The 15,138-nt window shown below is 47.6% G+C and overlaps 1 protein-coding gene across 1 annotated transcript; it reads left to right on the plus strand.

The window, feature by feature from the left end:
• Nucleotides 1-14,042: 14,042 nt before the first annotated feature.
• Nucleotides 14,043-14,909, plus strand: LOC125529682 (uncharacterized). Its single transcript, XM_087523062.1, has 2 exons — nt 14,043-14,213; nt 14,326-14,909. The coding sequence occupies exons 1-2, from the start codon at nt 14,049-14,051 to the stop codon at nt 14,689-14,691; spliced, it is 531 nt and encodes a 176-aa protein (XP_087379188.1). The 5' UTR covers nt 14,043-14,048; the 3' UTR covers nt 14,692-14,909.
• Nucleotides 14,910-15,138: the final 229 nt, after the last annotated feature.

Here is a 15,138-nt window from a genome sequence, read left to right on the forward strand (position 1 = left end):
CACGTCACTTGTGGGACGTGGATGTAGTGTCCGACACCGACGGCCACATGTATCTCACACCCATGATACTTGCTATTTAGGGTTTCCTCTACCACTCGGCGACCCTCGACGACCCTCGTTCCCGATAAAAAAAGAGGAAGAAGAAGAAAAAAAGAGGAGAAGAAAGAATAGAGGAGTAAGAACTCCTCTATTCTTTCTTCTCCTCTTTTTTTTTCTTCTTCCTCTTCTTTTTTTATCCTTGAAGCATTGTCGAGGCCACCCCAAACCCTAGAGAAGCAGCATCGAGGCCACTAATTAATATTAGTTCTACGTTTGCCACTAATATATCCATCTGTCATGTTTGAATAATAATTGCCATGTTGTAAATATTTGTAGAAACTATGGACACCGCCCGAGACGAAGTACAAGAAGAGTTGTTGGGGGACATAATCGCACGAGGAAGTGATGCCGTCTGCTCATTGTTTCTCAACGACACCGATGGTCTGGAAGCAGCTGGCTATGATTATGATGGCTCCGGTGACCTAATGCCGGTGCAAGAAGGAGACCGTGAGGACGGCTCCGGTGACCCAATGCCGGTGCAAGAAGGAGACCGTGATGACGTCTCCGGTGACCGAACCGAGTCCGGCCAGGTATATATATTAGTTAAGCTTCTGCTGAATAGCTAATTGATGCATTCATTGTTTTGGTATGTACACATATTAATTAAGTCTTTGTTCTTTTTTCTAGCCCTCTGGATCGAGCACAACTTCGGTAAAGAGACGAGGCCCGAAGAAAAAGTTGAGCTCGGATGAAAAGTTTGAGATCATAGCAATCGCGCCCGACGGCCAACCGATTGAACCCCTCCGGACAAAGAGCGCATTTGTTGCTCAGTGCGAGGTTTTGGTTAGGGACAAGATCCCGATCAGCATCCAGCAATGGTTAAAGCCGGCTACAGAAGACCCTGAGGTGTCTCATGTCAATGATATGCAGAAAAATGATCTTTGGACTGAGCTGAAGTCAAATTTCACCCTACCGCCAGAGGATGATCCGGAGAAGCCAGTTAAAGAGCAATTAATCAAGTCTTTTGCTCTTAAGAGGATGGCAGAACTATTCAGGAGGTGGCAGAAAGAGCTGAATAAGTTTGTCGAAAATAAAGAGACACCAGAATTCAAGGGCAGATATGAGAAGATCAGAGATCACTGGCCCGCATTTGTGGCCCACAAGACATCGGAAAAGAGTAAGAAGATGTCAGCGACAAACAAGCAAAATGTTGCAAAGAAGAAGCATCACCATCGCACGGGGTCAGGTGGCTACCTCATAGCCCGGCCTAAGTGGGCCAAGACTGAGAATAATCTGGTTGATAAAGGGATCGAACCAGAGACAATTAACTGGCCATACTGTTGCCGGACTTGGTTCTTCGGGGCTGACGGAACCTTGGACCCTGTATCAGGGAAGTGCATTTGGACGAACGATCAAATGGACATACCAGTCAAGAAGCTTCAGCAGTATATCGAAGCAGCGCAGCAAGGGACGTTCGTTCCAGACAGAGAGAACGACGAGCTCACAATGGCCCTCGGGAATCCCGAGCACCCTGGACGGACACGAGGCACGCCAGGCTCCATTCCATGGAAGGTTGGGTTTCCGGACGCAGGCGGTTACAAATGCCACGAGAGGAGGAAGAAAGTGGAGCAGACCCAACTGCAGGCGCTGCATGCTAGGGTACAAACGATAGAGGAACAAGAAGCAAATCGCAACAAACGAACTGCCAAAGCTTCCCCCGAAGCTACTCCGCCATCTCAGCAGAGAAGCAGCGTGGCTTCCACCGAGCTGCTTCAGCCGGAGCATGTCTTGACGGCTCCTGCCAGCTATCCCGTGGATGCTATCATGGAGTCTCAAAATTGCCACCTTATGACGCAATGGATTAATATGAAGGTCAAGGCGGCTGTTGGGTCTGTTTTTCCTACTGAACCCGGCGCAACTTTTCATTGTCGGCCGATTCCAGAAGGATATGCTAGGGTGATGGTGGATGAAATAACGGAGGGATTTGAGGACCTCTAGCTTGGCCACCCTAACGGTGAAGGGGAGACTCGGCTGGGTTCTGCTCTGAAGACTCCATGCCTATGGCGGAAGGAGCTCATCAACCTTCCGAACTGGATGCCTCCGCCTCCTCCTCCTCCTTCGGCGAGTCAGGGCACTCCGCCTCCTCCACCGCCTCCTCCTCCGGTGAGTGACGATCAGGGCACTCGTCCGGCTCCTTTCCGGCGTGTGGCGGCACTCCGCCTCCTTCTCCGCCTGCGTCGGCGCGCCCGAGCAGCCAGCCTCCTCCTTCTCCGCCTCGTCAGCAAGGGCGGAAGAGACCTGCCGCCGCTCCGGCTGCTCCGGCGCGTCGTAGTCCTTCTCCTCTGCCTCGTAAGCAAGTAAAGAAGACAACCGCTCTGTCTGCTCTGCCGGCGTCTAGCAGTACAGCCAGAGGCGGGAGGACATACAGATTCAGTCCTTCTCTGAAGACTCCAGAGAAGTTACCATACGAGAGGACCCCGGAGGAGAATGCCGAGATCGCGCGAGAAGAAGTGAGGAACTTCTTTGAAGGGGTGAAAGCAAAGAAACATCCACCTCCGGAGGAGAAGGTAGATCCAGTGAAAGCGAAGCGCACTCTGGTTGCCTAACAAAACCACCCAAGTCTCCGCCGAAAGGAAACAATGAGCGCATTATTGGAAAGGAATTTTGCCGAAGCGGAGCGGTCGGGAAGTACTGTCAGTGATCAAAGGCTGAAAGAACGACGAGCTGGGAAACAAATGTTGGAAATATGCCCTAGAGGCAATAATAAAAAGGATTATTATTATATTTCCTTGTTCATGATAATTTTCTTTTATTCATGCTATAATTGTGTTATCCGGAAATCGTAATACATGTGTGAATACATAGACACCAACATGTCCCTAGTAAGCCTCTAGTTGACTAGCTCATTGATCAACAGATAGTCATGGTTTCCTGACTATGGACATTGGATGTCATTGATAACGAGATCACATCATTAGGAGAATGATGTGATGGACAAGACCCAATCCTAAACATAGCACAAGATCGTATAGTTCGTTTGCTAGAGTTTTTCCAATGTCAAGTATCATTTCCTTAGACCATGAGATCGTGTAACTCCCGGATACCGTAGGAGTGCTTTGGGTGTACCAAACGTCACAACGTAACTGGGTGACTATAAAGGTATACTACGGGTATCTCCGAAAGTGTTTGTTGGGTTGACACGGATCAATACTGGGATTTGTCACTCCGTATGACGGAGAGGTATCTCTGGGCCCACTCGGTAATGCATCATCATAATGAGCTCAAAGTGACCAAGTGTCTGGTCATGGGATCATGCATTACGGTACGAGTAAAGTGACTTGCCGGTAACGAGATTGAACGAGGTATTGGGATACCGACGATCGAATCTCGGGCAAGTAACGTACCGATTGACAAAGGGAATTGTATACGGGGTTACTTGAATCCTCGACATTGTGGTTCATCCGATGAGATCATCGAGGAGCATGTGGGAGCCAACATGGGTATCCAGATCCCGCTGTTGGTTATTGGCCGGAGAGCCATCTCGGTCATGTCTACATGTCTCCAAACCCGTAGGGTCTACACACTTAAGGTTCGGTGACGCTAGGGTTGTAGAGATATGTATATGCAGTAACCCGAAAGTTGTTCGGAGTCCCGGATGAGATCCCGGACGTCATGAGGAGTTCCGGAATGATCCGGAGGTAAAGAATTATATATATAGGAAGTGCTATTTCGGCCATCGGGACAAGTTTCGGGGTCACCGGTATTGTACCGGGACCACCGGAAGGGTCCCGGGGGTCCACCGGGTGGGGCCACCTATCCCGGAGGGCCCCATGGGCTGAAGTGGGAGGGGAACCAGCCCCTAGTGGGCTGGTGCTCCCCCCTTTGGGCCTTCCCCCTGCGCCTAGGGTTGGGAACCCTAGGGTGGGGGGCGCCCCACTTGCCTTGGGGGGCACTCCACCCCCTTGGCCGCCGCCCCCTTGGGAGATTGGATCTCCAGGGCCGGCGCCCCCCTAGGGACCCTATATATAGAGGGGGGAGGGAGGGCAGCCGCACCCCATGCCCCTGGCGCCTCCCTCTCCCCTCCAATACCTCCTCCTCCTCCGCAGAGAACGGCGAAGCCCTGCTGCGGTGACTGCTGCATCCACCACCACGCCGTCGTGCTGCTGGATCTTCATCAACCTCTCCTTCCCGCTTGCTAGATCAAGAAGGAGGAGACGTCACGCTGACCGTACGTGTGTTGAACGCGGAGGTGCCGTCCGTTCGGCGCTAGGATCTCCGGTGATTTGGATCACGTCGAGTACGACTTCCTCATCCCCGTTCTTTGAACGCTTCCGCGCGTGATCTACAAAGGTATGTAGATGCAATCCGATCACTCGTTGCTAGATGAACTCATAGATGGATCTTGGTGAAACCGTAGGAAAATTTTTGTTTTCTGCAACGTTCCCCAACAGTGGCATCATGATGCTAGGTCTATGCGTAGTTCTCTTTGCACGAGTAGAACACAATTTGTTGTGGGCGTAGATGTTGTCAACTTTCTTGCCGCTACTAGTCTTATTTTGCTTCAGCGGTATTGTGGGATGAAGCGGCCCGGACCGACCTTACACGTACGCTTACGTGAGACTGGTTCCACCGACTAACATGCACTAGTTGCATAAGGTGGCTAGCGGGTTTCTGTCTCTCCCACTTTAGTTGGAGCGGATTCGATGAAAAGGGCCCTTATGAAGGGTAAATAGAAGTTGACAAATCATGTTGTGGCTTTTATGTAGGTAAGAAAACGTTCTTGCTAGAACCCTATTGCAGCCACGTAAAACTTGCAACAACAATTAGAGGACGTCTAACTTGTTTTTGCAGCAAGTGCTTTGTGATGTGATATGGTCAAAGTTGTGAATAATGATGAATGATATATATGTGATGTATGAGATCATGTTCTTGTAATAGGAATCACGACTTGCATGTCGATGAGTATGACAACTGGTAGGAGCCATAGGAGTTGTCTTTATTTTTTGTATGACCTGCGTGTCATTGAGAAACGCCATGTAAATTACTTTACTTTATTGCTAAACGTGTTAGCCATAGTAGTAGAAGTAATAGTTGGCGAGCAACTTCATGGAGACACGATGATGGAGATCATGGTGTCATGCCGGTGACAAGATGATCATGGAGCCCCAAGATGGAGATCAAAGGAGCTATGTGATATTGGCCATATCATGTCACTATTATTATTTGATTGCATGTGATGTTTATCATGTTTTTGCATCTTGTTTACTTAGAACGACGGTAGTAAATAAGATGATCCCTCGTAATAATTTCAAGAAAGTGTTTCCCCTAACTATGCACCGTTGCGACAGTTCGTTGTTTCGAAGCACCACGTGATGATCGGGTGTGATAGATTCCAACGTTCACATACAACGGGTGTAAGACAGATTTACACATGCAAACACTTAGGTTGACTTGACGAGCCTAGCATGTACAGACATGGCCTCGAAACACAGAAGACCGAAAGGTCGAGCATGAGTCGTATAGAAGATACGATCAACATGAAGATGTTCACCGATGTTCACGTGATGATCGGACACGGCCTAGTTAACTCGGATCATGTTATACTTAGATGACTGGAGGGATGTCTATCTGAGTGGGAGTTCATTATATAATTTGATTAGATGAACTTAATTATCATGAACTTAGTCTAAAATCTTTACAATATGTCTTGTAGATCAAATGGCCCACGTTGTCCTCAACTTTAACGCGTTCCTAGAGAAAACCAAGCTGAAAGACGATGGCAGCAATTATACGGACTGGGTCCGGAACCTGAGGATCATCCTCATAGCTGCCAAGAAAGATTATGTCCTAGAAGCACCACTAGGTGACACACCCGTCCCACAGAACCAAGACGTTATGAACGCTTGGCAGACACGTGCTGATGACTACTCCCTCGTTCAGTGCGGCATGCTTTACAGCTTAGAACCGGGGCTCCAAAAGCGTTTTGAGAGACACGGAGCATATGAGATGTTCAAAGAGCTGAAAATGGTTTTTCAAGCTCATGCCCGGGTCGAGAGATATGAAGTCTCCGACAAGTTCTTTAGTTGTAAGATGGAGGAAAATAGTTCTGTCAGTGAGCACATACTCACTATGTCTGGATTACATAACCGCTTAACTCAGCTGGGAGTTAATCTCCCGGATGACGCAGTCATTGACAAAATCCTTCAGTCGCTTCCACCGAGCTACAAGAGCTTTGTGATGAACTTCAATATGCAGGGGATGGAAAAGACCATTCCTGAGGTATTTTCAATGCTGAAATCAGCAGAGGTAGAAGTCAAAAAGGAACATCAAGTGTTGATGGTCAATAAAACCACCAAGTTCAAGAAAGGCAAGGGTAAAAAGAACTTCAAGAAGGACGGCAAGGGAGTTGCCGCGCCCGGTAAGCAAGCTGCCGGGAAGAAGCCAAAGAATGGACCCAAGCCCGAGACTGAGTGCTTTTATTGCAAGGGAAGTGGTCACTGGAAGCGGAACTGCCCCAAATACTTAGCGGACAAGAAGGCCGGCAACACAAAAGGTATATGTGATATACATGTAATTGATGTGTACCTTACCAGTATTCCTAGTAGCTCCTGGGTATTTGATACCGGTGCGGTTGCTCACATTTGTAACTCAAAGCAGGATCTGCGGTATAAACGGAGATTGGCGAAGAACGAGGTGACGATGCGCGTCGGGAATGGTTCCAAGGTCGATGTGATCGCCGTCGGCATGCTACCTCTACATTTACCCACGGGATTAGTTTTAAACCTCAATAATTGTTATTTAGTACCAGCCTTGAGCATGAACATTGTATCAGGATCTCGTTTAGTTCGAGATGGATACTCATTTAAATCCGAGAATAATGGTTGTTCTATTTATATGAGAGATATGTTTTATGGTCATGCTCCTATGGTGAATTGTTTATTCTTAATGAATCTCGAGCGTAATGCTACACATATTCATAGTGTGAATACCAAAAGATGTAAGGTTGATAATGATAGTCCCACATACTTGTGGCACTGCCGCCTTGGTCACATAGGTGTCAAACGCATGAAGAAGCTCCATGCATATGGACTTTTAGAGTCTCTTGATTACGAATCATTTGACACGTGCGAACCATGCCTCATGGGTAAGATGACCAAGACTCCGTTCTTAGGAACAATGGAGCGAGCAACCAACCTATTGGAAATCATACATACTGATGTGTGCGGTCCAATGAGTGTTGAGGCTCGTGGTGGCTATCGTTATGTTCTCACCCTCACTGATGACTTGAGTAGATATGGGTATGTCTACTTAATGAAACACAAGTCTGAAACCTTTGAAAAGTTCAAGGAATTTCAGAGTGAGGTTGAGAATCAACGTGACAGAAAAATCAAGTTTTTGCGATTAGATCGTGGAGGAGAATACTTGAGTCACGAATTTGGCACACACTTAAGAAAATGTGGAATAGTTTCACAACTCACGCCGCCTGGAACACCTCAGCGTAATGGTGTGTCCGGACGTCGTAATCGCACTCTATTGGATATGGTGCGATCTATGATGTCTCTTACCGATTTACCGCTGTCATTTTGGGGCTATGCTTTAGAGACTGCCGCATTCACTTTAAATAGGGCTCCGTCGAAATCTGTTGAGACGACACCGTATGAATTATGGTTTGGGAAGAAGCCTAAGCTGTCGTTTCTAAAAGTTTGGGGATGCGATGCTTATGTCAAGAAACTTCAACCTGAAAAGCTCGAACCCAAGTCAGAAAAATGCGTCTTCATAGGATACCCTAAAGAAACTATTGGGTATACCTTCTACCTCAGATCCGAAGGCAAGATCTTTGTTGCCAAGAATGGATCCTTTTTCTAGAGAAAGAGTTTCTCTCGAAAGAAATAAGTGGGAGGAAAGTGGAACTTGATGAAATATTACCTCTTGAACCGGTAAGTAGCGCAACTCAAGAAAATGTTCCTGAGGTGCCTGCACCGACTAGAGAGGAAGTTAATGATGATGATCATGAAACTTCAGATCAAGTTGCTACTGAACTTCGTAGGTCCACAAGGACACGTTCCGCAGCAGAGTGGTACGGCAACCCTGTCTTAGAAATCATGTTGTTGGACAACGGTGAACCTTCGAACTATGAAGAAGCGATGGCGGGCCTCGATTCCAACAAATGGCTTGAAGCCATGCAATCCGAGATAGGATCCATGTATGAAAACAAAGTGTGGACTTTGACAAACTTGCCCGATGATCAGCGAGCGATAGAAAACAAATGGATCTTTAAGAAGAAGACGGACGCGGATGGTAATGTTACCATCTATAAAGCTCGACTTGTCGCTAAGGGTTATCGACAAGTTCAAGGGGTTGACTACGATGAGACCTTCTCTCCCGTAGCGAAGCTGAAGTCCGTCCGAAACATGTTAGCAATTGTCGCATACTATGATTATGAGATATGGCAAATGGACGTCAAAACGGCATTCCTTAACGGTTATCTTAAGGAAGAACTGTATATGATGCAGCCAGAAGGTTTTGTCGACCCTAAGAATGCTAACAAGGTATGCAAGCTCCAGTGATCCATTTATGGGCTGGTGCAAGCATCTCGGAGTTGGAACATTCGCTTTCATGAGATGATCAAAGCGTTTGGGTTTATGCAGACTTATGGAGAAGCCCGCGTTTACAAGAAAGTGAGTGGGAGCTCTGTAGCATTTCTCATATTATATGTAGATGACATACTTTTAATGGGAAATGATATAGAACTTTTGGACAGCATTAAGGCCTACTTGAATAAGAGTTTTTCAATGAAGGACCTTGGAGAAGCTGCTTATATATTAGGCATCAAGATCTATAGGGATAGATCAAGACGCCCCATAGGTCTTTCACAAAGCACATACCTTGATAAGATATTGAAGAAGTTCAATATGGATCAGTCTAAGAAGGGGTTCTTGCCTGTGTTGCAAGGTGTGAAATTGAGCTCAGCTCAATTTCCGACCACGGCAGAAGATATAGAAGAGATGAGTGTCATCCCCTATGCCTCAGCCATAGGTTCTATTATATATGCCATGCTGTGTACCAGACCTGATGTAAACCTTGCCAGAAGTTTGGTAGGTAGGTACCAAAGTAATCCCGGCAAGGAACACTGGACAGCGGTCAAGAATATCCTGAAGTACCTGAAAAGGACTAAGGAAATGTTTCTCGTTTATGGAGGTGACGAAGAGCTCGTCGTAAAGGGTTACGTCGACGCTAGCTTCGACACAGATCTGGATGACTCTAAGTCACAAACCGGATACGTGTATATTTTGAATGGTGGGGCAGTAAGCTGGTGCAGTTGCAAGCAAAGCGTTGTGGCGGGATCTACATGTGAAGCGGAGTACATGGCAGCCTCGGAGGTAGCACACGAAGCAGTCTGGGTGAAGGAGTTCATTACCGACCTAGGAGTCATACCCAATGCGTCGGGCCCGATGACTCTCTTCTGTGACAACACTGGAGCTATTACCCTTGCCAAGGAGCCCAGGTTTCACAGGAAGACCAGGCACATCAAGCGTCGCTTCAACTCCATTCGTGAAAGTGTTCAAAATGGAGACATAGAGATTTGTAAAGTACATACGGACCTGAATGTAGCAGATCCGTTGACTAAACTTCTCCCTAGAGCAAAACATGATCAACACCAGAATTCCATGGGTGTTCGATTCATCACAATGTAACTAGATTATTGACTCTAGTGCAAGTGGGAGACTGTTGGAAATATGCCCTAGAGGCAATAATAAAAAGGATTATTATTATATTTCGTTGTTCATGATAATTGTCTTTTATTCATGCTATAATTGTGTTATCCAGAAATCGTAATACATGTGTGAATACATAGACACCAACATGTCCCTAGTAAGCCTCTAGTTGACTAGCTCGTTGATCAACAGATAGTTATGGTTTCCTGACTATGGACATTGGATGTCATTGATAATGAGATCACATCATTAGGAGAATGATGTGATGGACAAGACCCAATCCTAAACATAGCACAAGATCGTATAGTTCGTTTGCTAGAGTTTTTCCAATGTCAAGTATCATTTCCTTAGACCATGAGATCGTGTAACTCCCGGATACCGTAGGAGTGCTTTGGGTGTACCAAACGTCACAACGTAACTGGGTGACTATAAAGGTATACTACGGGTATCTCCAAAAGTGTTTGTTGGGTTGACACGGGTCAAGACTGGGATTTGTCACTCCGTATGACGGAGAGGTATCTCTGGGCCCACTCGGTAATGCATCATCATAATGACCTCAAAGTGACCAAGTGTCTGGTCACGGGATCATGCATTACGGTACGAGTAAAGTGACTTGCCGGTAACGAGATTGAACGAGGTATTGGGATACCGACGATCGAATCTCGGGCAAGTAACGTACCGATTGACAAAGGGAATTGTATACGGGGTTGCTTGAATCCTCGACATTGTGGTTCATCCGATGAGATCATCGAGGAGCATGTGGGAGCCAACATGGGTATCCAGATACCGCTGTTGATTATTGACCGGAGAGCCATCTCAGTCATGTCTACATGTCTCCCGAACCCGTAGGGTCTACACACTTAAGGTTCGGTGACGCCAGGGTTGTAGAGATATGTATATGCAGTAACCCGAAAGTTGTTCGGAGTCCCGGATGAGATCGCAGACGTCACGAGGAGTTCCGGAATGATCCGGAGGTAAAGAATTATATATAGGAAGTGCTATTTCGGCCATCGGGACAAGTTTCGGGGTCACCGGTATTGTACCGGGACCACCGGAACGGTCCGGGGGGTCCACCGGGTGGGGCCACCTATCCCAGAGGGCCCCATGGGCTGAAGTGGGAGGGGAACCAGCCCCTAGCGGGTTGGTGCTCCCCCCTTTGGGCCTTCCCCCTGCGCCTAGGGTTGGGAACCCTAGGGTGGGGGGCGCCCCACTTGCCTTGGGGGGCACTCCACCCCCTTGGCCGCCGTCCCCTTGGGAGATTGGATCTCCAGGGCTGGCGCCCCCCTGGTGACCCTATATATAGAGGGGGGGAGGGAGGGCAGCCGCACCCCATGCCCCTGGCGCCTCCCTCTCCCCTCCAAGACCTCCCCCTCCTCCGCAGAGAACGGCGAAGCCCTGCTGCGGTGACTGCTGCATCCACCACCACGCCGTCGTGCTGCTGGATCTTCATCAACCTCTCCTTCCCCTTTGCTGGATCTAGAAGGAGGAGACGTCACGTTGACCGTACGTGTGTTGAACTCGGAGGTGCCGTCCGTTCGGCGCTAGGATCTCCGGTGATTTGGATCACGTCGAGTACGACTTCCTCATCCCCGTTCTTTGAACGCTTCCGCGCGTGATCTACAAAGGTATGTAGGTGCAATCCGATCACTCGTTGCTAGATGAACTCATAGATGGATCTTGGTGAAACCGTAGGAAAATTTTTGTTTTCTGCAACGTTCCCTAACAACAAATTGCCCAGCTCGGCGAACAAGCGAAGCAATCGTGCCCCCCGCTCAAGGTGCCTAGCGACATCGTCGCTAATGATCCGAGGATGGTGCCCGGTTATAGCAATCTTGGAGATTACCTGCCTGACGATGTACATTATGATTTCATGGAGGTGCAGATACAAAGATACGAGTACGGGAAGCCTCTCGTCAAAAATGAAAGATCTCTATCAACGATGATGCGAAGATTGCATGATTGGTACTTGAAAATCTGCAGAGAGTCTGGGGGGAGGAGTACTTTGTATGTGAGAGTTAAAAAAGAGCATGACCTCGTTGGAATTGATCTGTTGCATGTTCCATTTGAGGAGTTCTTTCAGTTTTTCAATCAATTGGCCCTCGATAAAGCAATGGTCACCTGCTACTGTCTGTAAGTAGTACTACTTCTGTCATTAAGTCTCTCTATATAGCTCAGCTCTTTCATTGCATGTATATATAATTATCCTGACTATATTATGCAGATTGAAGATCGTCGAATTAAAGAAAAGACAAGTCGGTGATATTGGGTTCATTAACACATATCTCATAGATGCAACTGAGGTTAAATTTCATGCCGCAGATACCGAGGCCAACTTGCTACAATCGTTGGTAATAAATGAAAACAAAGATATAATACTCTTTCCTTACAACTTCAAGTGAGTGTTATTGTCTTGTGCATATTCGGTTTCCCTTATATATTAGTCAAGGTTATAGTAATGTAATTGATGAGTTATGCATGCGTGTGCAGTTTCCACTATATTCTCCTAGAGATTAAGCTTGAGCAGGGACTAGTAACCGTCTTAGACTCAAGACGAAAAGATCCCCAGGACTATGCGGACATGACTCAAATGCTCGAGAAGTAAGTTAAATCGATCATTATCCACCATATCAGCAACTTTGTTCATTTCCTGATATATCAAGTAATTGTTTTCTTTGTCTGGCAGGGTTTGGAAAAAATTCACCAAAAAAGCTCCGGGACTCCCGAAGAAGCTGCAATTTAGACACCCGAAAGTAAGTACTATAGTAGCATGTTCCGCGCATCTCCTATTGATTCAAGCGCTAGTTTCATCAATACCATTTGGCATTCTTGCTTATCAATTTGATTGACCTCTATTTCTTATAAAGTGGTTGTGGTAGGAACAAGGGAATGATTTCTGTGGATACTACGTTTGCGAGTCCATCCGCCACACGACCTGTGAGCGGGGCTACTTTGACGAACAATATGAAGTGCGTAAATAACAACATTCACAATTTTATTTTATTACCATCATTTGTGTTGAGTTTCATTCATTCATATATATATGTATTGACCCCCTTCTTCAAATTAGATGTTTCGGAAGCGGGATGAACTCCTAGCACCAGCTCGCATGCGAGCAATTCAAGAGAAATTGGCGGCACTCTTTCTTGACCACGTGATCGCTGAAGACGGAGAATACTATGTGGACCATGAGTCCGTATGTTAGGAGATTATATTTGTAAGAGATAATTATTGTATATATGTAGCCGGTAGTGTCGGATAGATATACGAAAACTTGTTGTTTGACCAATCTCTCGGAGAAGGAGAGGTGGTCGATATCACTTCTCTCTGTATGCATATATGTTCATGACGATCGTTCGTTTCCTTCGTTTGCTTACTAGCTAGCTAGCGTGTCTAGTCCTCTCTATACGTATATATAGTACGTAGCGTCGACCAAGCACGGACATAAGAGATGACACTTCTCTCTATTAATTATAGCTAACTAACACAATATATGAAACACCTAAATTAACCCCCCAAACCCCCCCCCCCCCCTTCAAAAAAAAACAAAACCCCAACCATAGAAATGCTGACGCGTGGATGCCTATTGGTTCCGGTTGGTGCCACCAACCGGGACCAAAGGTCCTCCTGTCTGGGCTCCGCGCACAGGCCACGTGAAGGCCCATCTGTCCCGATTCTGGATTGAACCGGGACTAAAGGGACAGGGCATTAGTACCGACCCTTTAATCCCGGTTCAGAAATCGGGACAAAAGGCCTTTATAAACCGGGACAATAGACCATTTTTCTACTAGTGACACCTGCAAAGATATTAGGCGTGCCACTGCATTGCCAAGGAGGGTATAGGGGCAACTTCCCGGTAGTTTCCCTTAGTCACTGCCCTGAGATCAGACCGTCACATGCTTCCCTGCTCGCACCAGACTGTGCAGCTCAGGCTGCGGTGCTCGACACGTAGTGGGTTTTGGGGCGGCCCCATGTCGCTCCTTCGGCCACTTAAACTCCCTCCCTCCACCACTAGCTAGCTCTGTAGTTGCAGCTCGAGCACCTTCAGAGGGAAGCACACCAAGCTAACAAGCTAGGAAGAAAGTCCCTTGCATCCGACCAGCGAGTGACGTGACGGTGAGTCCCCTCCATCTCCGGCCATCTTGCTAATGTCTTCTTCTTCTTCTTCTTCTTCTTCTTCTTCTTCTTCTTCTTCTTCTTCTTTCATGTTGAATGGGGACATGAAATTAGAGAGGAGGAACTAACCATACGTTGTTGCTGATCTCGTCCTACTCCTGCCTAGTAGCTTGGATCTCCATGGACGGCAAGACGCCTCATCTGCTGCCTCCGAGCGAGGCCAAAAAGGAGATCCGGGATGACGTCCCACTGGTCTGCGCATGGGCGCTCATCAACGCCTTCAGCATCGTCTCCGGAGCAGCAAGCGGCTACATAGCCGCCTACTTCCGTATCGCGTGCATCCAGGTAACCAGCTACCTACCCGTGTACAGTGTACTACCCCTCGGATGCTTGACATTATCGATCGCGACCGATCCATCATGCGCCAAGCTGGTATGGTGTTCCTCTTCCTCTGCAGTCCTCCTTCATTCTGCCGTGCATCCAGCTGACGGACGCGGAGGAAGCCAGGCTAATCGCCCTCTTCGTCGGGATGCTGTGCTGCGCCGCATCCCAGGCGGCCGCGGCGGCGCTGGCGCTGCTGCTCCCGCGCCACCGTCGCTGGCCCCGCCGTGCCCTCGCCTACCTCGCGCTCGCGGTCACCATCCTCTTCCATTGCATGTACGCCAGCACCATCTGGATCCTCCACGCCGCCGACTCAGGATACATCTTGGGCAGGATCTACTACACCGTGATCATCTGCTTCATGGTGGTGTGCGACCTCCTCAGCTGCGTGGCCCTCCTCCTGGAGGTGATGGGCGGCGCAAGCATGCAGTGCGTAGCCTAGCCTGTGGCTTCAGCTAGCTGCCTGCAAAGGGATGATGTTCGTGAATCAGCTCATGAGGTACCCATCGATGAGAGCCTAGTTCTAGGGAATAACGTAGATTGATGGGGTACTAGTGCCCTAGTATTTGTGAATCTTTATGATGATACTTCCTGCATTTTTATTCTAGGGAATAACGTAGATTGATGGATACTAGTGCCGTAGTATTTGTGAATCTTTATGATGATACTTCCTGCATTTTTAATAAAATGACCGCATGCATCATCATGATGCAGAGGCCGGGGGTATACCTCCATTTCCAAAAAAAGTATTTGTGAATCTAGTGTTAATATCCTGATCGACTCTAGTAGTTACTCCATTTGGGCTACACTGGCTATATAATTAGACTGGATGGATTGTGGTTACTGTATAATTAGACTGGATGAATTGTGGTTATGTTTGATGTATTCA

This window comes from Triticum urartu, chromosome 5A (genome assembly GCF_056163025.1).
Source record: "Triticum urartu cultivar PI428250 chromosome 5A, HENAU_Tu73, whole genome shotgun sequence".
Classification (NCBI taxonomy): Eukaryota; Viridiplantae; Streptophyta; class Magnoliopsida; order Poales; family Poaceae; genus Triticum; species Triticum urartu.